General features: G+C 41.1%; 2 protein-coding genes across 2 annotated transcripts in view; one reads left to right on the forward strand and one right to left on the reverse strand.

The window, feature by feature from the left end:
* HS2ST1 (heparan sulfate 2-O-sulfotransferase 1) overlaps positions 1-2387 on the reverse strand; it is a 78976-nt gene extending 76589 nt beyond the window's left edge. Inside the window, exon 1 of the mRNA XM_035537517.2 lies at positions 2101-2387. Within this exon, the coding sequence (XP_035393410.1) occupies positions 2101-2224 (124 nt within the window). The 5' untranslated portion in view covers positions 2225-2387. The remainder of the gene's footprint in view (positions 1-2100) is intronic.
* A 339-nt stretch (positions 2388-2726) lies between these two features.
* On the forward strand, positions 2727-24477 carry SELENOF (selenoprotein F). Its single transcript, XM_035538270.2, has 5 exons — positions 2727-3119; positions 4860-5027; positions 13970-14033; positions 21620-21669; positions 23437-24477. Exons 1-5 carry the CDS (start codon positions 2727-2729, stop codon positions 23566-23568), a joined length of 807 nt encoding a protein of 268 aa, XP_035394163.2. The 3' UTR covers positions 23569-24477.
* The last annotated feature ends 472 nt before the right edge of the window (positions 24478-24949 follow it).

The raw sequence follows: 24949 nt of genomic DNA on the forward strand, positions 1-24949 counted from the left end.
CTGTGTTTGTGATCTCACCACTACAGGCTACTTGTAAAGAGCTTAAGAAGACCAAAAGCTGGAGAGCTACAATGAATATTTTGATTTTCTTCATTTTTGATAGTTACTATTCATATCACAAAGAAACACATGGGTTTTACAAATACATTTTAAAACAGTATTAGGACCACAATTTTATTAGAGAGAAAAATGCAACATAAGCATTTGTGATGGTCATTTGCTTCTCTCTCTTAAACTTCTCAACTTAAAAAGAAAAAATTCCCAGGGTGACTGAATTCTCTCTATATAAAGGAATCGCACGTACAGGAAGAAAGAGGTTCCCTTACTTTCTTCCCCAGAAACACACTCCAATTTCTTGTTACAGGCAGGTTACCAACACGTTGCACAGATACCAACTCTGTGCACCAAGTGTTCAGTACAGAACCAGGAGTTACCCTTTTGTGAAGGCATTGGAAAAAACTCTTTTGATCAGAAAGTACGACTGAATAGTTGCTACTAGAACTGCTGATAAGATTGCAGAATTAGTTTATCTGCTATAAAATCCAAAGTAACTCTGCTCTCCTACTCATAGCCTAGCTCTTACAACTTCTTTCCGGGATGACAGCTTATCACCTGACATTAACGCAAGCCTGCAGCACTCGAAGAGCCCGCTGACACACAGCCGAGGGGCCAGAGCCCCTCTGTTCCATCGCTGTGTCCGTGCTGTTGTGCTCCTCACACGGCCGCGGTCGCTCCTTAGGAGGGCAGGGGGAAGGACAGCAGCACAGGCCCGTCGGGCCAGCCAAGGAGCTTGGCTCAGAGGAAGCCATTCCCCATACTACAGCTCTGTGGTAATGTCACAGACATAGTCAAGTGATTTCTGCAATGAAACACTAACATTTGCTAGTCTTAAAATATGCACCAGATACGTAAACAGGGAGACATTCAGCCAGCTAGAAGCTCTTTAACAAAGCATACGTTCAAGTTCAGAAACAGAACCCACGTTCAAAGCTGCCGCAGAAAGCCCTTTTTCCCCTCCTTAGACAGGTTTTAGAGAATCGCTGGTAAGATGTTCACAAAGCAAATCTTTCCATCATACTTTTAATGGACACTTTACAATAGTTTTCCCTTCTCACAAAATAAAATCAGCAGAACACAGTAATTAGATGCTTGCACCACAATTGCTCGAGCTCTGTATTTTAATCCTCTAAACATGTAACTTACATCCATTGCATATATGTTAAGGAGGAAGTCTCTCCAGCAAGAAGCTTTATTCTCAGATGGCGTTATGTTGATCCTTTCAACGCCAGGCGCTGGATTCTCCTAAAGTACCGCACGCTGCCAGTAATGGAGGCTCTGAAGTTGTGGGCACCAACCCGTTTATAACGGACGGATACAAAACACCCCTGAACCCTGAGCACTTCCACCTGCTTGAAACTGCCTGCTGATTTCTTCCACTCTCCAAATTTTTGTTTACAGTTACCGGGGTTATGCCCCGGTGATAATCACCACGCGACTTCGGGTGGAAGATGCGCAGAGCAAGAGCACCCGGAGCTCAGGCGAGTCAGGCGGTGCCGTTGGCAGGGTCCCTTCCAGCCCCTAAGACCCCATTCCAGAGAACACGACGGGAAGGGCGCGCTGAGAGCCAACACCCCGGCGGCACCCGCTCCGTTTGACACTCGGTTCCGCTGACCGGCTCCGTGCGGGGCTCGGTGGCACAGCCCCCACACCGCCCAGACCCGCTCCCGGCTTTAACTCCCACGACGTGCGCTTTCCTCGAGGCGCTGGCGGTGCGGGTGCCTCAGGGGAGCCCAGCCGGGCGGGAGGACCGGCAGCGCCCGTAACCCAGCCCCCGCGCGCACCGGGCTGCCGCCGCCCCGCGCCTCCAGCGGCTGGGTGCCCGCGGCCCCGGGACCCTCCGGGGCACAGCGACCCCGCGCCGGCGGCCCCGGCCTCACGCCGCGCTCCTAACGGCGGCTCTGCGCCCGCCGGGGCCGGCACCCGCGGGGCCCCGCCGAGCCCCGGTGCCCCGGGGGAAGGGCCCGGGCCGCCGCCTCCGGGGCCGGGCCCTCCCTCCCCCGCCCGCCGTCCCGGCGCCGTCCCGGTGCCGGTGCCGCTCACCCAGCTTGCCGCGGGACTCCTCCAGCTTCTGGATCTGGTTCTCCAGGAAGAGCACGGCCACGCCGAACGCCAGCACGGCCAGCAGCTGCAGCTTGGGCGGCACCATGATCCTGAGCAGCCCCATCGGCGGCCCCGGCGGCGGCGGCGCCGCAACCCGGGCTCACGACATAACGCGGGGCCCGGCCCGCGGCGGCGGCGGCGGCGGCAGGCACCGGCCGAGAGGCGCTGGCGGAGGCGGGGGGGCGCGCACCGGGCCCGCCGCCCGCTCACATCGCCCCGGCCCCGGCCCCGCCGCGCGGCGCCCCCGGCCCCTCCCCCGCCTGCGCGCGCTGCTCAGCAACCGAACGCCCGCCGCCCGCCCGCCGAGCCCCGGCGCCCCGCCCCGCCCCTCGCCCTCCGCCATTGGGCGGGGCAGCGCCCGCCCCGCCCCTCCCGCCGCCGGATTGGCCCCTCTCGGACGAGGCCGCGCCCACCGGGCAGAAGGTGGCTCCGCCCTCTCCGAGGGCCCGGCTCAGCGCGGTCCCGCCTGCACGCGGGGCTTCGCGGCTGGGAGGGGTCTCGTGAGGTCCCGCCCGCCTGCTCGGTTCGCATTGGGCGCGGGTAGAGCTGTGCTCCGGGAAGGAGCAATGCTATTGGGCGGCCGGCTGTCAATCACCGGCGCTAGGGGCCTGTGCGGCGGTTGGCCGCAGCTTTCCGGAAGGGGAAAGGACCCGGCTGCAGGGCTGTCCGCTCAGTGCCGGGCTGAGGGTGGGAAGATCGCCTCGCGTACCCCGCGGGGAAGCGCGGCTCTGAGCACACCGAGCCGGCCGAGACGCCGCCTCCTCGCAGAGCCACCGGCTGAGCGGCTTCTCCCCGCCAGGCCGCCAAGCCTCCTCCTTCCCCCATCGGGCAGCGCTCCGGACGCCCGCACCGGCTGGGGTCCTGCGGCGGGCCCCCGGCGACGCTGGCAGGAGCGGGCGGGCTCCAAGATGGCGGCGGCGGAGCGGGGCTGGCTCGGGCTGCTGCTGGGGCTGCAGGCGGTGAGCGGGGCGGGGGGGGGGCGGCTCCGGGACCCGCCGGGGGCTCCCTGCCCGCTCCTCGGCGGGTGGCTGCGGCCGGGGCTGCTCCGCCTCGGGGCTTTCGCCGTTTCGGTGCCCCAGGGCGCTCCCCGCCTCGGCTCCCGGCATGGGAGATGGGGCGCGGCCCGTTCGCGGGTTGGGTTCTAACAACTGCTGTCAAGGCAGCTTGTGTCGGTTGTTTTCCGGCCCCGGGGAGACTTCCGTTACAGTTAGCGGTGTCGTCGTTATAGTGTGGTGCGGTAGTGAGGGTGCTAAAACAGAAACAGAAACAGCCGGGACACCCAGCTGCTTCCTTCTTGTCCGGTGCAATTGGGACCCGTTTTTGCTTTCCTCCTGTCATGTGTGCAAGTGACTTTGTCAGCGTCCTGTAGGAAAAAGAACAAGAGCTTTTTGGCTGTCAAAGTAGAATAATAATTTCAAAGTCATTTTCTATATTTTATGCTTTTCTATACATTTTTTTTTTTTTTTAGCGAATACATAGAAACAGTAATGCGGTACCTGTATATTTTTCATTCTAATCCTTAAAATTTGCTGTCACGTCAGTGCCATGTCTGTGCTTTGGCTCTGGGATGGCCGCTTGAGGGCAGGAAGTGGCTTTTCTCTCTACCTTAGCCTGGGTGCGTTGTATGTATGTTACACTATGGGTGAATGAAGGAAAGTCCAATTTGCTGAATGAGGAAATTTAAGTTTTCTTCTGTAATCTTCTATTGGGCCAGCATAATTCTTTTGACTCTTGCTCTGTTCTCATCTGCTCCAGTTTGTTGATAACCTCTTACTGTTCTCTGAACGCAGGGATGCCTGCAGATCCTTTTGTTGGAGTTTGATCCCTTGTTTTTTTCCCAAGGTCGTTCTCGCAGACTGAGAAGCATCTGGGCAGCGTGTCTCGCTCAGTTCCCTCCCTCCCTTTTCTCTCTGCCCAGTGTGCAGCTGGAAGGAAAGGCTTTAAGCAAGGCTGCGATAAGTCCCTGGGCAGGGAAGTGAGAATGTGAAAGCAAAAGCCAAATATATTACTTAAGCGCTGGGATAGTTGGTAAGGTTGTTTTGGCTGCTCACTAAAAACAGAACTGGTGTCCTACGCAGAAACCATGTAATTGACTCACCTATGTTAATTGACTGTTGGTAAATCAGAATTGCAGGCTTTTATCTACACTTTCACTTTTGGTATGTGATTTTTTCCTGTAATAATGCAAAAATGAAATTAAAACCCTACTTGTGTGCATTGTTGAGCAGTTTGGTCCACTTCCTCACTCCCTGCTTGAGCTTTTCCCAGGCTTGGCTGTTATATTTTTTTTTTTCCAAGTGTGTTTTCAGTGATAGGAAATCGACTGAGGTTGTTTTGCAAAACATGTGTTAGAGAAGTGTACCTGTGTGGATTTCAGTTGATTTCCTATGTTTTTTTCTATTGTTCTTTCTTTGGAGCTAGCAATGGAAAGACCCTGGAGTTGTAGAAGTGTGCGTGAAAGTGGCAGGTCTGATACCTTGAAACACACATGTTGTGAATGATGTCTAGAGGTCACTGTTAGTTTTAAGACCATTCCTCAAAATAAGGTGGTGGTTTGCACTTACGAGCAGACTGTGAGGTGGTATTATAAAATGGTCACCAGAGACTTAATTGTTCTTTCTACTTGTTAAGGGACTTAAAAGCTTCCTCTTTAAAACAATTAAGTTAATACTAAAGTATAACGTTGTATTGATTTTCAGGTAAATGTATATGGAGCACAGTTGTCATCAGAAGCCTGCAGAGAACTGGGCTTCTCCAGTAACTTGCTCTGCAGTTCTTGCAACCTTCTTGGGCAGTTCAATCTAAATCAGTTGGATCCGTTCTGCAGGCAGTGCTGCCAAGAAGAAGCTCAGCTGGAAACCAGAAAGGTGGGTTCTAGACTAAATCCTTTGTAGAATAATTTAACACAAAAATGTTTTTTTTATTTTTTTTAATTTCTAAATATATGAGAATCTCGATTATAATCTGAAGAGGAAAATGCAACATACGTATGGTGTAGATTTGCAGGCTTGCCATGCTGCCCTACAGTAATGTCCCAGTCTGAGCAGGGGAACCTTTGGTTCTCCAACAGCCCGTTTCTATTTGCAAAGTAACTACTGGGAGCTGCGTGCAGCTTCTTTTGAGTCGAAAGATGTATGGGATTTGGAGAGGACAAAAATAGAGGAGAAGGAGCCTGGAACTGCTGATCACAGTTATTGTATGGTCTTTGAGCCATACGCAGTATGATGGTCAGGACTGTTCCGTTCAGTCCCCAGGAACAAGAGGCTGCTGCAGCCGTCAGGTCAAGGTCAGCTCCTGCAGGGGCAGGAACCTGACAGAAACAGGACTGCTGAGCTGCTGCACTGGTTAGAACAGAAAGATTGGGATGAACGCTCAAGAGTCCGTGCTGTACTTCAATCAGAAAGGCTAAAGCAAGACCTCTATTGTAACTGGGGTACGTAAATAGCTATCTTGCCTAAGGTGTTGAACAAGAATAAATTTTTACAGAACTCTTGAAAAGAACGCATGCTTTTAGATACATTTTAATTTAAGGGTGCTCTAGAATGCATAGAACAACAATCAGCAGGAAAGTAGAGATCTCAAGGAGAAGAGATGCTGAAATTATTTTTAATGGCTAGGAGATAGCTAAATAACTGACAACATGGAATTAATCTAGCAGGCTTCTTCTGTCAATTAAATTCAACATAATACTAAAAAAATGTCTGTGCCTATGATTTTTAACAAAATCACTGATTACAGTGTTTAGATACATTAAATACCAAGAAGCAAGCGTTTTGAGATTTGAGGAAAGTTTAATTTCTGGAGAATGCTTCTGTTCTTATAAATATGTATGTATGTATCTATGCATGCACACACATACAAAAGCTGAAAACTCTGCAAATAAAATCTAATGAAATGTACTAAAAAGGAGTGTAGAAATGGGAAATAGTCTGCAACTGCGCTGTGGTTGTGTACTGCAACCAGTAACAGTAGTGGTGGCATCAGCAAGGCTTCCTGTCCTCACATGAGAAGCAGGTGCTTTTATTTGTTCAGGTAATGTTCCTACAGCTTATGTAAACAGTTGTATAACATTCTTCCAGTCTATGTAAAATACATCACAAGAACCTCTGGATCAGAATAACTTGTGTTGTCATTTGTTGGGGAAATAAAGTAGAGGAGGTATATTGCATTTCTGTCAACGTGAGTTCTGAGGATAGAAATCCGTCTTAATTTATTAGTAATTTATTCAAAGACGTGACTTACTTTGTATTGTAAACACTATTGCATTAAAATCCAAGTTGGATCAAAATAAGAAGAGAATTTAAATTGATAGATATTTTTCTCATTATCCCGAATCAGACCTAGATTTCACACTCTTTGTGGATAATCACACTTTTGTGTAAGACTAATCAAGTACTGTTTTGTGATCAGGGCTTTACATTAAAAAAAATATTTGCAGTCTCAAAACTTTTTCCGTTTTAGTCATGCCGAATGTAGTAGAACAAAAACCTTAAGGCTGGAAGGAATCTCAAGGTTGCTCGAGATATTCTTTCACAGTGAGCTGGAATCTGTTGGGTATTCACAGGAGCCTAGAGATGGTATAATCTAAGTTTGCTTTTTCTAATCTATTTGTGTTGGGTTACTCAGTTTCATATTTTTTGCTTGTGCTTTGTTGCAAACATGAGTAATTTGCTGCTGAATAGAAATACTGGATTGTTCTATCATTATGGTCGAGTGCTAAAACACAGCATCTCTTCTAACGTTCTTTTGAACACTATTTCAGAGTGTGGAATTCTTTATATGATTACATTCATGCACAGCCACTGTTTGAAAATCTATTGTTCATATTTACTGCATTTTTTAAACTTGTACAGAGTAAATGCCCCTGAAGACCAGCCAGTGGAAAATTAGTATTGGGAGTTTTGAGCATGAATATTAACATCTGAACGGATTATATTCAGAATCATCACATTTTGGATTGACTTGTGGTTTAACATACTGCTGCTTGCCATAGGTGTCTGCATCTGGGCTTACGATTTTACTCTAAAATCTTTATTCTACTGGAAAGTTGATAGTTAAGAGTGAACAGATGTTAAAAATCTTAAAAGTGTTTTTCCTTACCTTGCTGCTTGAAGAAATTTGTTAATCTTGCACTAAAAACCTGCATCTAGATGTAAGATATCTGGCTGATTAGCAACTTCATATGTTGCTGAGTTCCAGAGCAGTGGTGCTCTGGCTTTTGTTAATGCTGTGACTGCATGCTTGAATATCCTCAGAACAGATGAACCTTTTTTCTGAACCATGATTCCAGTACATGACCTAGCTTGTTCATTATGTGAGCAGATATTTATTACCATCATGTGGCAGCATGCTGATTGTCCATGTTAAAGACAGACGTGCACGCTATTAGATATATTCTAGGACAGACTTTAGGATATGCAGTTAATTCTCCTTAGAAGTATGTGGCAAAGGTTAGAAATCAAAAAAAAAAATTACTTCATTGCATGACTTGCACCTGTGTTTTAAGTGAGAATTTAAAATTAAAGGTAAGGAGGGATAGCATGTGTATCTGAGAATCTTTATGCAGCATCACTGCGAAGTATCTACGCCCAGTCCTAAAATACCTCGTGCTGAGTAGCATCAGGGCAACCCTGTGTGAGGTATGTTTGTGGGGTTCGGTTCTTTTATATCCTTGACAGATGTTTATTAATCCTCATTTTGTTACTGGTCCAGTATTCTGTGAATTGACAGTGCTGAAAATACCTGCGAGGTGTCCCTGTTTCCCACTACGTCTTAACTTCTGCTGCCATCTGTCCAATGAAATATTTTCATTGCTTCATAACTTTACTGTAGGTAAAATGGAAAAATTCTTTTGGTTATTTTCTCTACTTCTAGAGATCTTTGTATTCGGCTGCAGACTAATTCAGAAGCTAGCTTAAACAGTATTGCTTTAGACAGCTGCAAGTTTTAAGCCTCAGTCTGACAGATGCAGAGTACTGCTGGTGTGTAAAACACAGAAGGATGAAATGGAGGTGAAGCTAACTGTGCGTGAAATTGTAGTAGCAGGAGAGATTGTCCATGTTTTGCAGTAGCTGAAAATAGCTGCGCTCCATCTGCAGCTTTGCTTATGCTGTGTGATCATTTCAAATGTAGCTATAAGCGTATTCCATTAATTGTATATTGTAATCTTAGATTTATCTCAAGAACGTGTGTCAAAATCCAACTTGATTTTAAGAATTAACACTGGGATGAAACCTGCAATCCATTAAATGTCATAGTTGCATTGCGCAGGATTGCCACAAACCTTAAAAGTCATTAATATTTGTAAACGGAGCTTTGAAATATATTTTGCACACTAACACCTTGAACTCAGCACTTTAAATTTCTTTTGTTAAGTATTTCTAATAGTGTAATGCTGTGCAGTTTGCTGGCTTACATCAGCTGTAAGCAAAAGTTGGACAGGAAATTTCAGACATTAAAATGTACAGCATAGACAGAAAACTGTTATTTCAGGTGCATAGGAGACGTGTTACCCATGTTGCTACTTCCAGTGTGTGATTCCACTGTAAAACAAGGTACACGTTGATACAGTAGTCTTTGTGCATACCTTTGAAGTATGCACATACTTTTTAATATTACTTTTTGCCCAGCTTCCACTAGATGTAACAATATACATAACTAAGATATTTCTGAAACTTAAAATGGATTATTATGCCTGAGAGAAACTTACCTTCTTTTGTTTGGCTCACTTCCACTGAAGGTTCATTTCTTCAGACAAACTAAGATTAAAGGCATCCATCTATCTGTAGCAGGAAAGCCTTACTGATGGGAGAGCTCTTTATAGACTTACCAGTGAAAAAGGTGATGCGAGGGAAACAATAAAGGTTAATTTGCTAAATGTGGGTTACAATTGTTAATGTGCATCTGTGCTGACAAATGGTATAAGCTTAGCTAATTAAGTCTGACCTGCTTCATCTGGGTACCCATCTAGATAAAATGATTGACTCCACATTTGATAAAACAACTTCAAAAAGTGCAGTTTCCAAATAAATTAATTGCACAAAGTCAAATAAATAGTTATTGATTTCTGTTCCCAATGTTTTCTTTGCAGCTCTCCTAAGATGCTTTCTGTTCTTATAAAAGCAGAGATTCTCAACAATAAAAGAGATGTTTAGGGATTTTACTTCTAGAAGCAAGTAGATAGTTATGTAGCAAAGTTAAACAGCATATTTCAAAGTTGGAGCTTAAAAACTGTTCTCTGTCTACTTTTTAATGTTACCTATTCACTGGGTTCAAGTAGGCACCTGTATATAGGAGCCCTTCTTCTGGCACCCTTATCCTCTATTCCACTTTGCCTTTGTGCCTCCACTGAAGCTCTACAGAGGTCTAAATTTATGTAACTGCTCATTGCTCAACTTCTACATTTTCTCTCACACCTTTGTTTCAGATTTCTTGTTTACCTGGCCTTGCATGAGACCATTTCAGAGAGCAAAGTTAACAATCATGATCTGGTAGGAAGAGAAGTTGTTTGTGGGCTTTTGGGTTGTTGGTTGGAAAGTACAGAAATGTTTACACAATACTGCATAGAGGAGCTTGTTTAGCACCAAAACTGAAATCTTAGGTGGAAAACACATTTTCTGTATGCTGAAGTTAGTCATAATAATAATGTACAACTATGATATGTACATACAGAAAAGAAGAAAAAATTGACTATCCAACCTAAAGCAGTGCTCAGAGACTTTCCTGGTTAAGTTTTGAAGACTTCCAAGGATAAAGATTCTGCAATCTTTCTTAGTGACTTATTTCAGTGTTTAAGCATTCATGATTTCTTTATCCTTTGGAATTTCAATTGCAATTTCTCTTCCTACAAATAAATGAGAACTTAGATTCTGCTTCAGAAGAACAGATGTGTTCAGAGGAATATGCCTATACTATATATATATATATACATACATACATACATACATACACACACAGCAGATTGCATTTCAAATGAACATTTTATTTATACCTTCTTGTAGGTAGGAAGACCATAATGAGCACACATAAGGGTCATCACCTCTCTTTTTTTTTTTTAATTTTTATTATTATTTCTATTTTCATATAAAAAGCCCATCTAGATTTTTATGTAGTGTGATTCTCAGTAGTACTAAGCTATAAGGTAAATAATGTTTTAAATATTGCCCAACAATTGCAGCAAAGAGATAGGGGATAAATTCTCCAAAGGAACTATTTTTCCTATGTGTTGCCCAGTTGCGCCACACACACACTGTACTGTATACCCCCTAGTCACAGGAATAGCAGTAAGTCATGTATAACACTTTTTTGACTATTTGATTCTTTGTTTCCAAGCTGTTATTTAGTTAGGCATTTCATTCATATGATAATACGTTGTGAATGAGAGGAGTCTCTGTAGCTAAATTTACCTATGACGACACTTCAAAATGATCTTTATGTAGCAATGACTTTAATGGCTTTCTGCATTACAGAACATTAATTCATAATGTTCCTGGCAGTGAGACTTTCTGGCTGCTGCTCTCTTAACCCACAGATTCTTGTCAATTTTCTGTCTTGAGGCAAGGGGAAGACTAGAATAACTTTGAAAACTTCCAACTGTCCATACAAATATCCCGAGTTCCCTCCCTCATAGAAGGTAAAATACTTTATATGTTGGTGTATAATCCTTTATTTTAACTAATTGAATTTTCTAGTAAAAAATACAAGTGAACTGGTAGTTACGAGAGTTCAGGAGAGACCAAAAGAAACTTGCACCAGTCTCTCCTCTTTGTGACCTCATTTCTCAGGAGAACAAACACTTATAATAACGTAATGTATTTTACAAAACTTTGTTGTCACTTATGCTGTAACACCATATTATGATGATCAAGGAGCAGTTTCTGTTAAGTACAATTTTTTCAGTTCTATTTGATTTGATTTACTATTTGGTTGTAAACACCAACAGTTCTATGGCAGCTGCATAGCAGGAACATAACTTTTCTTTTGTGCAGTTTTTACTCTGAGTAATTATGATTATGATACAGTACCTATTGATAAATGAACCACTGCCGGAAGTTTGTCTTGTAGAAATTACTTCAATTCCCTTCCAAATACCAGGATAAATGTTATTTTCTTTCAACTAAGTCAAGGTTTCTTGTTATTAATCAAACACCTATTTTAGTTGGACCACTAATGTTAATGGAACAACTATTTTTACAAAATATTTTTACCTAACACTGTCGTTATGTAAGTGGTGTTTTATTATGTTATAATTACCACTTACCTTTATTGGGCATGTCTGCCTTAATGATGGTGTGGTTTCCCTCATCTCAGCAGTGAAGAGCCATCTTTATTACATCAGTGTGAACTATTACAAGATACTCATGTGCTTACAAAAAGCTTTTGAATGAAATTTAACTCAAGTCGTAGCTTTGTAAAAGATGAGGGAAAAGTTCGGTCTTTGTCACAGTAGCCTTTGAAAGCATCCTGTTAGAATGCTTTAAAAAAAAGCGAAGATATTTTTATAGATACAGACATGAGTCAGCATGGAAATCATAACAGTACTTATTTGAGACACCAAAATGGACACCAGTAATAGTTTTGAGAATCTTTCTTTCATTGCTTGCAGTACTAAACTCACTTTCATGAACACTAAAACAAGTGAAGCATTATTTTAAAATGAACTAACTTACAAGTTAAGCATTGTGTAATGAACTGACTCGTCATATTTGTATGCCTCCGCACTGAGTGATACATGTCATTCTTGGGAATGCTTGAGCACAGGAAATGCCTTCACAAGGGAGTCTGGCGGACATCTGCTCTGGATATGATGGGGTAGTAGCAGTAGGAGATGTGAACAAGTATTCTTTTTGTTGTGGGCTTTCTAAGTGATGCAAATAAACCTGGGTTTCTTGCAAAAGACACCTTTGTTTAGAGTTATAAATGAAGTCTATTTATTTTATTTTATTTTTTTATCTAGCCATCTAGACAGCAGCTGTTTGTGCCAGCATGAATCTGAACTTTTTTGTAGCAGCACAGTTGGGCTTCAATTACGGCAGAATTATAAGCTCAAAATATAAGCATCAGTGCTTGAGCTGTTTTCTTTGCTAAACTTTATTTCTATCAGTTATTGGATAGGAGTTACAAAGTGAGAGTATTTTGTAATTACAGTATGTCCTATATATTTTAGATTCCTGCAGTGATCTTGCTTCCGTAGAAATCCCTGTTTAAAAGGAAGAAATAAACTGGAAGAATTATTTGCAGTAATGAGAACTGAAAAATGCTCACATTACCATTTGGTGCACTTAGTTCTTTGTGCACATATAGAAAATAATTAGTTAACGGAATGTCTATCTTTTATCTCTATTGCATTTTTCTATCAAGAATTAGCATAAAGAAACTGTCAGTATACAGAACCACTGTAATTGTTCAGTGCCTTAGTGAACGAACAAACTAGCATCTGAATCTAAGATTGCTGATTAAATGTTTTTAAAAGAATAATGAATGGAGACAGGTTAACTGAAATTCAGAATCTCACTGTTCAACATTTTCTCCATCTTTGTAACTCCTCCATCTTCAGACTTCCATGGTTTAAGTCCAGAGGAAGTTAATTATGCAAGATGGTATCTGAGATTTTTATCAGTGTTTTTTAAAATCAAAATATTTATTTTGGGGTGAAAAATAAGCTTCATAAATGGTATTTTTAATCTCTCAAGTGTTGTTTCATAGCAGTACTGGGTTCTAACAGTCAAAGCTTTTATCTTAAATCTAATGTTTACTGAAAAATTTGAATGTAGTTAAGTGAATTCCTGGGATAAACAGATAATGCAATGTAGTATTTTTAGTTCCATTTCCTGTGGAAGTAATGATTAGTGATTGGTTCAGGTCAGGCAAGAAGTCGTAATTTCCTTGCAAGTGATTAGAGTATGTCATGTTCTAATCATGTGTATTTAGACAAATAATGAGTTGAACCTAAATTCAGAAGATCCATATTCTGAAATGCAGATGTACTCCTGACCATCCATAGTGCCTGCACAGATGGGTGATGAAGTTTTAATAAAATTGTCTTACTTTGAGATTTCAGTTGTCTGGTTTGCTTTTATGATTTGTCACTCCTTTTTCAGAAAGGTACTCGTTACATTTCATAGTGAAAGCTTATTTTCGATTACATGTATCCACAGTTCATATTTTAAATCAAATATGAATTTTACTTCATTTCAGAACAGTTGTGTTTTTCTGTGTCTGAACTTGCACATTTGTTATGAATGCACCTTCTAAAATAAGAGCAGAGGTCTTAATTTTATACAGAATGTAATGAATTGAAGTAAAAAATATTAACTGAACTTTTAACTGTTAACCTATAAGCAGTAGGGGTTTCACAGTTAGAAGGATGTGATTTGGAATACAGAATTGACAACCATTTCTATTAAATGCCTAGCTTTACAGAACGAAGTTCTCTTTTAGTAGCAGGAAAAATCTGTTGCTAATTTATATTGAAGATGCAGCAAACTATAGAATCAATTGCATGATGCAGAAAAAAAAAGTTTAAAAATGTGGCAGTATACAAGATTAATATATTTTTTTTTAATTTAGATGCTACATTGTAAAGAATTGAAATGAACTTATATTTGGTTTTAATCACATTGAATTTGAGTACCTTGCATAGCTGACTCTAGTGATTGCCATCCAAGTGAAGCATCAAGGTTAGCCCTGCCTTATGCTCTCCTCAAAGACAAATAGATTAAGTATTTGATATTGATCCTCAAATTGATAAATAAATAAACTAATAAGTTGTATTTTTAATGTTACTAACAGCTTCTATATATTTTTACAGCTTTACGCAGGAGCTGTCCTAGAAGTATGTGGATGAAAATTGGGAAGGTTCCCTCAAGTCCAGGGTAGGTAAAAAGCCAATACTGTTCTTTAAAATGTGAAATACTGTCACAGCCGAATGACAAAATGCGCTTTTAAGTGCTTCTACGAGTAGTTATAAATTTCATATATTACATCAAGAAAGTTGCATTGACCTGAGACTCATGGAACTGGTCTCCAGTAATTGATAGATGAAATTATATAGTGTGCTTATGGAACTACTTTTTTTTTTCACAGATCCTGCAGTATAATTGTTTTGTCAGTGACAATCAACTAAAGTCAATGACAATCAACTAAAGTGAATAGAATACAGCAGTGTAGAAGGGAAATCAATACCATCAGTGTGTGGGGGGAGGAAGCTGCAGGAAAAACCTCTGTGAGAAATTTCAACCTGGAATTTTGTTATAAATGGGGAAAGAGCTTAGGTGACAGCAGTGTTTTTTCAGTAATGAAGTTCCTAATACTGTACTTAATATCAGTTGGACATAAGGAAAAAAGACTGATCTAGCTTTAGAAATAATGCACAAAAAGCGCATCTCCATCTATCATGGCCAGTACTAGTATCACCCCATTTGAAGGCTAATTGATGAACAAGAAATAAAAGAATTTTAAACCAGGTTACAATTAATCTAAGTTATGCTGCTTTAGATTCTCCTCCTACCACCTCTACCTATACACAGTTCTGTTAATTGACCACAAGGCTAGAGGAAAGATACTTTCTGTTTCCCACTCTTTAAAACACCAAAACAAGATCAGGTTAAATGGCTTGTACTACTGAAGGGTGTGTAAGGAAACTACGTGTGTTAGTACAGGTAACCACGTTATCTCCATGTCCATTCGAATGTGGTAAACTTAAAGACATTCCCAACTGTTGTTATGGATGTGAATTTGTAACAGTCAGTGCTCTTTGAGCTATAGGTTGGAAGGAAAAGGTAAGTGTGATAGTCTGACTCCAGCCAACATAGACACAGACACAGACACAGATTTCTAGGTTGGAAGAGACCTCAAGATCATCGAGTCCAACCTCCGACCTAACACTAAGTACTCCACTAAACCATATCGCTAAGCTCTACATCTAAACGTCTTTTGAAGACCTCCAGGGATGGTGACTCCACCACCTCCCTGGGCAGCCCCTTCCAATGCTTAATAACCCTTTCGGTAAAGAAGTACTTCCTAACATCCAACCTAAAACTCCCCTGTCGCAACTTTCGCCCATTCCCCCTCGTCCTGTCACCAGGCACGTGGGAGAACAGACCAACCCCCACCTCACTACAGCTTCCTTTAAGGTAACTGTAGAGAGCGATAAGGTCGCCCCTGAGCCTCCTCTTCTCCAGGCTGAACAAGCCCAGCTCCCTCAGCCGCTCCTCGTAAGACTTGTTCTCCAGACCCCTCACCAGCTTGGTCGCCCTTCTCTGGACTCGCTCGAGCACGTCCATGTCCTTCCTGTAGCGAGGGGCCCAAAACTGAACACAGTACTCGAGGTGCGGCCTCACCAGAGCCGAGTACAGCAGGACAATCACCTCCCTAGACCTGCTGGCCACGCTGCTTCTTATACAGGCCAGGATGCTGTTGGCCTTCTTGGCCACCTGAGCACACTGCTGGCTCATATTCAGCCGACTATCAACCAATACTCCCAGGTCCTTCTCGGCCAGGCAGCTTTCCAACCACTCATCTCCCAGCCTGTAGCTCTGCTTGGGGTTGTTGCGCCCCAGGTGCAGGACCCGGCACTTGGCCTTGTTGAACTTCATACAGTTGGCCTCAGCCCATCGGTCCAGCCTATCCAGATCCTCCTGCAGAGCCTTCCTGCCCTCGAGCAGATCGACACACGCACTTAGCTTGGTGTCATCTGCAAACTTACTGAGGGTGCACCGGACGCCCTCATCCAGATCATCGATAAAGATATTAAAGAGGACCGGCCCCAGTACCGAGCCCTGGGGGACACCACTTGTGACCAGCCTCCAACCAGATTTGACTCCATTCACCACAACTCTCTGGGCCCGGCTATCCAGCCAGTTTCTAACCCAGCGAAGCGTACGCCAGTCCAAGCCCCGAGCAGCCAGTTTCTTGAGGAGAATGTTGTGGGAAACGGTGTCAAAAGCCTTACTGAGGTCAAGGTAGATCACATCCACAGCCCTTCCCTCATCCACCAAGCGCGTCACTTTGTCATAGAAGGAGATCAGGTTTGTCAAGCAGGACCTGCCTTTCATAAACTCATGCTGACTGGGCCTGATCGCCTGCTTGCCCTGCAAGTGCCGCGTGATGACCCTCAAGATAATCTGCTCCATGAGCTTTCCTGGCACTGAGGTCAAACTGACAGGCCTATAGTTCCCCGGGTCTGCCCTCCGGCCCTTCTTATAGATGGGCGTCACATTGGCTAGCCGCCAGTCAACTGGGACCTCCCCCGATAGCCAGGACTGCCGATAAATGATGGAAAGAACATCATGTCCTACTGAAATATTTTTCCTGTTGGGTTTCCCTTAAAAAGAAATTGCCGCATTATAAATGCTGTACTGTAAAATTAATTCCTATATTATATATGTTTTCAAATTGTTCTTTATAAACCAGCTCTTAAATATTTATCATTCCACCAAAGTAGAAAACTGAAAACCTAAGTGGCGAGATTCATAGGTGAAGCAGTATCTTATACCAGCTAACACAGAAAATGTAACAGTTTTTGGATGACATGCATAAAGCTAAGGCCCTGCAATAGAACACAAAATTAGGTGGGCCAGTGACTAACCTAGAGTATTTAAGTTGACTTTTCAGTGGCAGCGCTGTTCTGTTCACAATGAGAGAAGAGATGACAATGTCTAGACTCCTATGTTCTTTCCAGTATGTTTAACAAAAACTGTAGTAGACTGTTTTTCTTTCTTTCATTGACCATTTCTTTCACATCTTGGCATTCTCTTTGTTCATCAGGAGGATAATTCTCACCTCACTCTGTATGACTCCCTTAGTTACACAATGAATGTGCTCCCAGCAGATGTAACAAAGTCCTTCATCCTTGAACCATGCAGTATGTGACTACGTTAGATCTTCTCACTTCAGTCAGCAAGCACTCTGTTGTACTGCTCAAGTTCTGCAAGTGTGAGGGGATTCTTTTAGCGAATGAAATGCAATGTGTTATGGGGCTGTACTTTCATGTAAGACCACTTATTTCCTGGTTATTTTTCTCTCTAATTCTTAAATACTGGTCAAAGAACTTTATAAAGGTCCAGTCATCTTAAGTCTTTCATTTTGTAAAAAAGTTAGTAAAACTCTTGCTAAGAAATGAAGGATGTTATGGTAGGAGATCTGCATTTTTTATCATAATCTCAATCTTTTATACAAAGATGATTACAAACATACAAACTAAATCAATACTTCAGATTTAGAAATGTCTCTAGCATTGCTACTCTTGTGTTACATATCTTGTGTGTTAGTAGTAGCGTGCTTCAGTTACTCCCTGTTACACATTTAGTCTTTCTTAATTTTGAATTTTTAAAATCAGTTGTATATACTGCAAGGTTGCACAAAGTACCATGCAGTAGCATGGTTTGATAAAATATTAGTCTTTTGAAAAATACTAATAACTCATGTGCTTCCTAGTGGTAATATTTCAATATGTGAAACATTTAAATGCATCATTAAAAGACTTGTAATATTTCTCTTATTTATTGCCAATGTGATGCTGAAGAAATGGCTGGTTATGACTTGTGCTTTTCTAGCATTAAAATCTGAAACCGATATGATAAGGACAGTAAGTTTTTAAATCTCCTCCAGGCCTTTCTGATTTGAGGCTGTTACATTTATTCTGATGTGTGTGGAGATAGACAGGGTTAAAAGTGCTTGTCCATGTGCATAGTTTGAAAACTAGTGTGAGATTTTACTGCTAATGCATATTGTCTCTCATTCCGGTATTAACAGATGAGTTTAATTTTTTTCTCCAATAACATTTTGTATTTTTCCAATTACAGATCAAGCAGATCTTTTCTCCTAAAGCAGGAAACTAAATACTGTGAATTATTCCACATGTGTTGTGTAGAGATCCTTGGTAATCTGGATCATGTCCTTAATATATAAAAGTAGATAGTCAACTCTTTTTTCGTAAACTTTAAGCCTTATTTATCTAATGCGCAGACCTGCAGCTTAGTATGGTGAGATGTGGAGTTGTGCCCCTTTGGGGTCGGAAAATTTTCTTGCAGTACATCCTATCTCAGAGAGAGCAGCACAGGTATGTGCATGCATATACATAGACCTGCAGTTTGGGCATGAGCAATACTTCCATTTCTCAGTAATCTCCATTTAGGATTCTAGGTCTTATTTCCAACAGACTAGCTTTCACAGACTTTCTCAAAACAAAGGGTGGTTTTTGTGTTGTAGTGTATTGACAGGCAGACCTTAGATCTTTACAAGCACTGTTCAGTGGTAGGTAGTACCTGTCTTTGCAAAAAGTGTGGCACTGGGTAGGCTTTGAAATGTTGATACTTACCTGATCCTTCTCTCCCTTTCGTGCGCACACAGGATAGCCGTGGAGAAGTTCATAGGCTGTCTTGTGCTCTGAAATGTGACCTTTTAGTTGTAGTCGATTGGATGGCAATCATGTCTGCTCTGTAGGCTCACCTCAGGGTTGCCTTCAAACAGAAGGCATATGGTTTGGTATTGCATGTGTTTTATAACAGCACAAGGTGAAGTGATTTTCTTAACGTTATGTGACAGGACAGTTGCAAAGCAGGCAGTAGAACAGCTTTACTTCTAGTCTGGTGTTTAATTCACCAAAACATAGTGTCATTGCACCAAGCTCAGAGTTCATCTTACAGAAATCAGTGGAAAATGCCTTTCCTATTCACCCATGGATGGATTGTATTAAATACTTATTTCTCCGCAGTGTGTTATTTGTAAAGCTGCTATGGGGAGAGGAAAATTGGAAGTTAGCTAGGATTTTAGTATTAAACATCGAACTATTAAATGGTGGTGTAGAGGTGTGCAAGTAGCCCTTAGACATAGGCTCGTAGGAAGCAATAACGTTAATGTCAGGATAGAGAGGGGAAACTGTTGGGGCAGTGCTGGAGGTGGTACGTGTGCGCTGTATCACAGGGTAAGCAAGCAGCTGCATGTCACACTGTGCACTGTAGCTGCCTCTGACTTCCTAACCCCATCAGTTCCATTCAGTGTCTGCGTATTCAACCTAGAGAATGATTTTGTGAAAGAGGGGGAAAAAAAAAAGCTTTTGACAGAATAATCTGTATTTTTAATGCACGTCAGGATGCTAGTTTCTCAATTTAGCTTCCAAAATTGAAAATATAGAAATTAAGTTATTTATATAGTGAGTGTTATTCTTTGTTGCATCATAGAAATTCAAGTGACTAATACAGAAAGTCACTATGATAAGCATTAGAAATAAATACACCATTAATGGAAAATGATTTTGTTCTAGCTGTCTAAAATTTCAGGAAAAACGTTCTGTAGTGCTTCAGCTTTCAGAAGATTTAGACATTTGACATTGATACGAGTGTGCAATAGCTGCTTTTAAAGTGACAAAATGTAATACAGACTATAGAATACTTTCTGCTTCCCCCTAATTCTGTTCACATTTCATGCGAGCTTGTTCTCTCTGACACTGCAGCCAGGGAGCAGCCACTCATGTCCAAATGAGCTTTCATCTGTCACTCTATTAACAAGTCCTCACACCTGCTAAAAGCTTAAAGTGCTGTAACCTAAGTTAACCCCTGAAGGCTATTCTTGAATATAATTGAGTTTCACAGTCCAGATTTGCTTCTGAAACTTTATCGACTTTACGGTGCTATCTTGCCATTTCTCTATAAGTTGTGCAATTAAATTCCATATACTAAATGCTTCTTAAAATGTCCTTTCCATATGAAGTCCTAGACAGTGATGTCAGCTTTAGATTTAAATTGAAAAAACTGTGGGGAAAAATCCCCGTGGAATAGTTCAGTCTGCTGTGGACTTGAGAAACATCTTTGCTGCTTTTTTGCAGTTTACTACTAATGACAGCCAAGACAATTAACAACTCAAAAGGACGTGAGAAACACTGAAGTTGAAAATGAGTCTGAGTTTAATCAGAACTGAACTCTGGTGTATGAGCAAGTAGTGGTTATTTAGTGCTATTTGAAATTGTTCTATGAGTACAGCTTGCAACATGACAAAGTACAGTTCCACAGAAAGAACATTTTTCCCCTTCGGGCATCTACTATAGCTAGGAGCTTATTGTGCCTTTAAAAAAAAATTGTTTACGCTGTGTAGTGATTGGTGCAGCAGGCAGAGTATATGGTTTTGATCTGTACCAGGAGCACAGTGGAAGAGGGAAGAAAATAAATGTCACTGTATATACATAGTGAGGAAATGTTAAGGTAACTGTCTTCAGTAATATAAAGAGAGGTATAAAGATGTCAGGGAACATCTTTACAATTATTGAGGAAAGTACTGCATTTCACAAGGCAGCATGAGACTTCAGTCCTGAGGTTGCACTCATCTTCATGCACCAGCTGGAAGCCCTGCAATTCACGAGAGATTCATTGTTGTCTAACCTTGAAAAAGCAACTTAACATGCAGCCAGCACCTCCGCAAGAGTCAATCCATACTGACAGCGTGCACACTTGGGGAGACTCTGCTGAGATACCACGGGAGCGTCCTGGCTCCACTTGATGTCAGTACAGATACTAAATTCAGCCTGGAGCATAACTGGAGTGTAAGAAGGAGAAATAAAGACTAAATAAATTTGAAATACTTTTAGAACTCAGCTATTCATTAGGCTAAAGTGTTTGGAAGTAGAGGATTGTGTTCATGCTTTGCCCTGAAATAAGTCATGTTGTGAATATTATTTTTAAAGTTAACGTTACCACAAGGAGGGCATTGTGCCGTAGGGATACGGGAACTGTGCTGCTGTCAACAGCAAGTGCTGACAAGCCCTTCAAGTGAAGAGTTTGTCCATCAGCAGGCCAGCTCAAACCTGAACTTCTCTCCATGTAGCTACATGACAGGCCATAGAGTCCCTCTTGAAATTCCTAAAGGCAGTCAGCTTTAAGAGCAGAGGAGTTACCAGCTTCTCTTCTCATTTTCTATTCTTGATTTCCTGCTGTTTTTCAACATGCAATCTTGGAGATCTCTAAGACAAAATTATTCTTCTTGTGTGCAAGAATAACACCTCTGCCCACAGTTTCCTCTGTGCCCTTTCACACACACTGCTGCAGCTTGTGTGCAGTCTGCTGATGGTGTTTGTTTCATATTTAGCCTCCCTTACAAAGCTTCAGCCAGATTTTGATTACACTAACAGTTTCCCTCTCATTTGCGTTTACATGGGCTGGGCTTGTGAAGACCGTCAGTTGTACATGCAGATAAATTTATTTTTTTTAATTTAATGTTCGCGCTAATGTTCAATGAAATTTCAAGCAAATATGAAGCTAGTTTGGAATACTAGCCAAATTAGGGTTTTCCTTAGGCATAATGTTAATATTACTAGTTTTGTGAGGATATTGAGAATTTTACCATTAGAAATTACCTTCTAAAGCCTCATTCCAGAAGAAATACTTAAGGGAATACTAGTTTGAATATAAACTTACTCCATGCAGGTGGAAAAGTTTGATTCTCTTTATTTCTTTTCTCCAAACTCTAGCTTTTGTCAGGAGTGATAAGCCAAAACTCTTCAGGGGACTGCAAATCAAGGTGAGTAGTAACGTAAGTTTTTTGTTGTTTGGGGCGTGGGGAGGAGGGATGTATACTAAGAATTAAACTTAGTAGAAACAGACCTTTTGTGGATTGTTCCTTATTTGCTGATCAAATCATCCTTCAGGAGGGGATGTATATTTGTTTTGCCAGTATAAATCTTTACAAGCGTCTGCTGCTAGCACTAATTGGCTTATTGCTAAGTAACTGGTACCAATTATTTGTTGTCAGTGGGGCTTTTTCAGGGTTGTTTGTTTAAATCCAAGAAACGGTATATTGGAACCCTTAAATAAAAACAGATGTTAAAAGAATGTGAGGAATGCTTGTGTTCTGACCTGACTGTGGATATCTTGTGTTCAGTTGAGCTTGTTCTGCCATACTTTCAATTCCTTTTTTCCTCATTCTGTTCTTCCCTCATCTTCTAATGGAGCTGAAGTTTCCATACATTCAGAGATTTTTAGTTTTCTCCTTTTTCTCAGATCTTCCTCAGTATGTCTTTGATTCTTCTTTTCTTTAGTCTTCAAACATCCAGCTTTAGACCACTGCATATACTGAACGGTGTTTTTTATGACTGGTGCATAGGCAACATCACATAAGCTGCACTGCCTTAAGCTTAAGCAATTTTTTTATTTGAAGATCTAGTGTAAAACTTCCTCTTAAAATCCTATGTGAACTTCCAGCATACTTCACAGATATACGTCTCAATTCTCACATCCTTGTGCTCCCATCTCTCTTCACCAAATGGCACCATCTGGAGTCTCTTCATACTTACGCATGGCTGCAATAAGTGATTTGTCTTCTCAGCAGCAGATTCCATCTAAAACAGATTTCCTCTCTCTGTCTCATGTATTCATGTCTGTGTGCCCTCCAATTTCTTTCAAAAGCATTCTCTCCTTCTGCATGTATGAATGTTTCATTTTTATTTTAAACTCTGGAGCTGCATTGAACATCAAAGCAGCTTAGCCTACAATTGGTATGGAGCATTAACAGGAAAAATGTGCAAATGTCTGGTATCTATTTTACAAGAATTTTGGAAAACCGATTAGAGGTGCTGCTAGCTTCATTAAGTGAAACCAACTAGGTTAGGTCAGTAAAAGGGTAAAGTAAAATACTCCTAGTGAACTCCTGTTTTCTATAAACTTAAATGGCTAGATCCTTCCAGTGCTCTTAAAAGCTTTTATTTGCATTACGTATTTGGGGGCTCAGTTTTCACAAGTATTACGTTACTAGCTAAGCCTATAGGCAGACTTTGCACTGTAAAATTGGCCAGAAAATTCTAAAGTGGTTAAAAAAAATAATCTATTGATTAAAAGAATCATTCAGCTGCTTGATTCAAAAAATCAAAATTTAGTAACTTAAAACAGTTAAAGTACAATACCTTCGTTCAACATAACGGTTTATGGCATTATCTCACTGCACATGCATTAGTTTGTGTGGTGGGCCAAGGAAAACAAGTAGTAGATGTTTGACAGAAACATCTTTTTTTTGACTTGTTCTTCTACTGTCCTCTCTTTGACATTGAATGTCAAAAAGTTGTAAATCTGAACTGAAGCTGCTCTTTACCCATTTTATTTAAGGCAAGTAACTCTGCTCCAGATCTTAAGGTAAACGTTTACTGCTCTTAAACTAATGGTATCACTCTTCTGGACTTTTTTTTCTACTCTTGATTTGACATCTTAAACTGATTTAAATAAATTGGGGAGGGATTTAAAATGGAGAATACACTTCCCAACCCAGAGTAACTGGCTTATTTCTTTCTTTCTTCAGTATGTGCGTGGTTCTGACCCTGTACTAAAGCTGCTGGATGACAATGGGAACATTGCAGAAGAACTGAGCATCCTCAAGTGGAATACAGATAGCGTGGAAGAGTTTCTAAGTGAAAAATTAGAACGTCTATAAATCACTGCTTTTGGTTCCTGTTCCCTTTTCATGTCTTCTCATGGTAATCATCTCAGATGAAGTGAGCTACAATTGAAAAAACATTCCAGCTTCTATGTTAATTTTAAAATATCTATTGTGCTGTACTAAACATCTTGTAATTAGAAGGGGAAGCTTCAGAACACATCTGACAAGTTGACAAACAGAGTAGCTTGTCTTAATATATTTCAGTTCTTAGTGCATTTATCACCAATGAAAGGCTTTGTTTCAAACTTAATTATGCAAATATCACTTTGTTATAATTAGACCTGTTTTTACAAATGCTCTAAAAAACTAAAGAGCTTCAAATAATTGAAATGGTTACCATGCTCTTTGCGTGCTGCTCTTTGTAAACGTGTCAGAACCAAATGCAGTGTAATGTCTCCCAAAGAAACTTGACTGCTAGTGCCCTCTTCTTTTTGTATTTGAAATGTCCTTTTTATAAAAGCATTGTTTACAATGACTATCTAGTTCACAGGTTTTGAAGCTGATGGAGGAACTCATGCTCTGGTACAGTGAAACATTTAGTAAGCACACTTTAGTGAAGACTACATAGAAAACCCGTGAGGTGTATGCAAGTCAGATGTCAGGTGTGCTTTACATTAAGTGTTTTGCTTCAGAAAACATGAGACAGAAGGAAAGGTTTTTCCAGGCTTGCAACTTTCACAAGTTTATTCTATCAAATGAATTTATAAACTGTTCTTTTAAAATGTTTTTCCTTTCACATTTGAAAATTATGTAAACAAGGAATATAGATAGTATGTATGTTAGTAAGTCAAATCTATTATGACTTGTCAAGTTTTTTTCTCACTTAGAGTGAATAAACAGGGCGAGCACAGATAATGTGTTTTTTCTGAAGTTTAATTATCAAATAAATCTTTCCTTTAACTACTTCAGGCTTACCGGTTTTTGGTTGGATGGGTATTATGTTATAGCTTGAATGGGTACTCAGTTTTTCACTTCATATATGAATTTTGTATCTCGAGATTTATTTTCTTTACAGTCTACCACTTTTATTCCTAACTTGAGAAGAAATCATCAGCTTTGTAGCAGAACCAGAACAATAACTTTAAGACTAGAACACACTAAATATCAGAAGTAGAAGCTCTAAAAGGGATTCTTTAGACCTAGCCTTCTGAGTTTTTGTTCCCTGAAATATTTTTATAAACTTTTAGAAGGTGCATACAGCTTGATCATGATGCTATCCACATTCTTTTATCTTCCACTTTTTATCTCTGCCTTTCACTCCTATCCTTACAAAAGGCACTGCTCATCTCCCAGATGATTCAGCGTGGGACAGCTACAGCAGTGGTCACTGCTGTCTCAGCAAAAACAAATGATAAAAAAGCACAAATCTTTGCAG

Source organism: Cygnus atratus, chromosome 8 (assembly GCF_013377495.2).
Source record: "Cygnus atratus isolate AKBS03 ecotype Queensland, Australia chromosome 8, CAtr_DNAZoo_HiC_assembly, whole genome shotgun sequence".
Classification (NCBI taxonomy): Eukaryota; Metazoa; Chordata; class Aves; order Anseriformes; family Anatidae; genus Cygnus; species Cygnus atratus.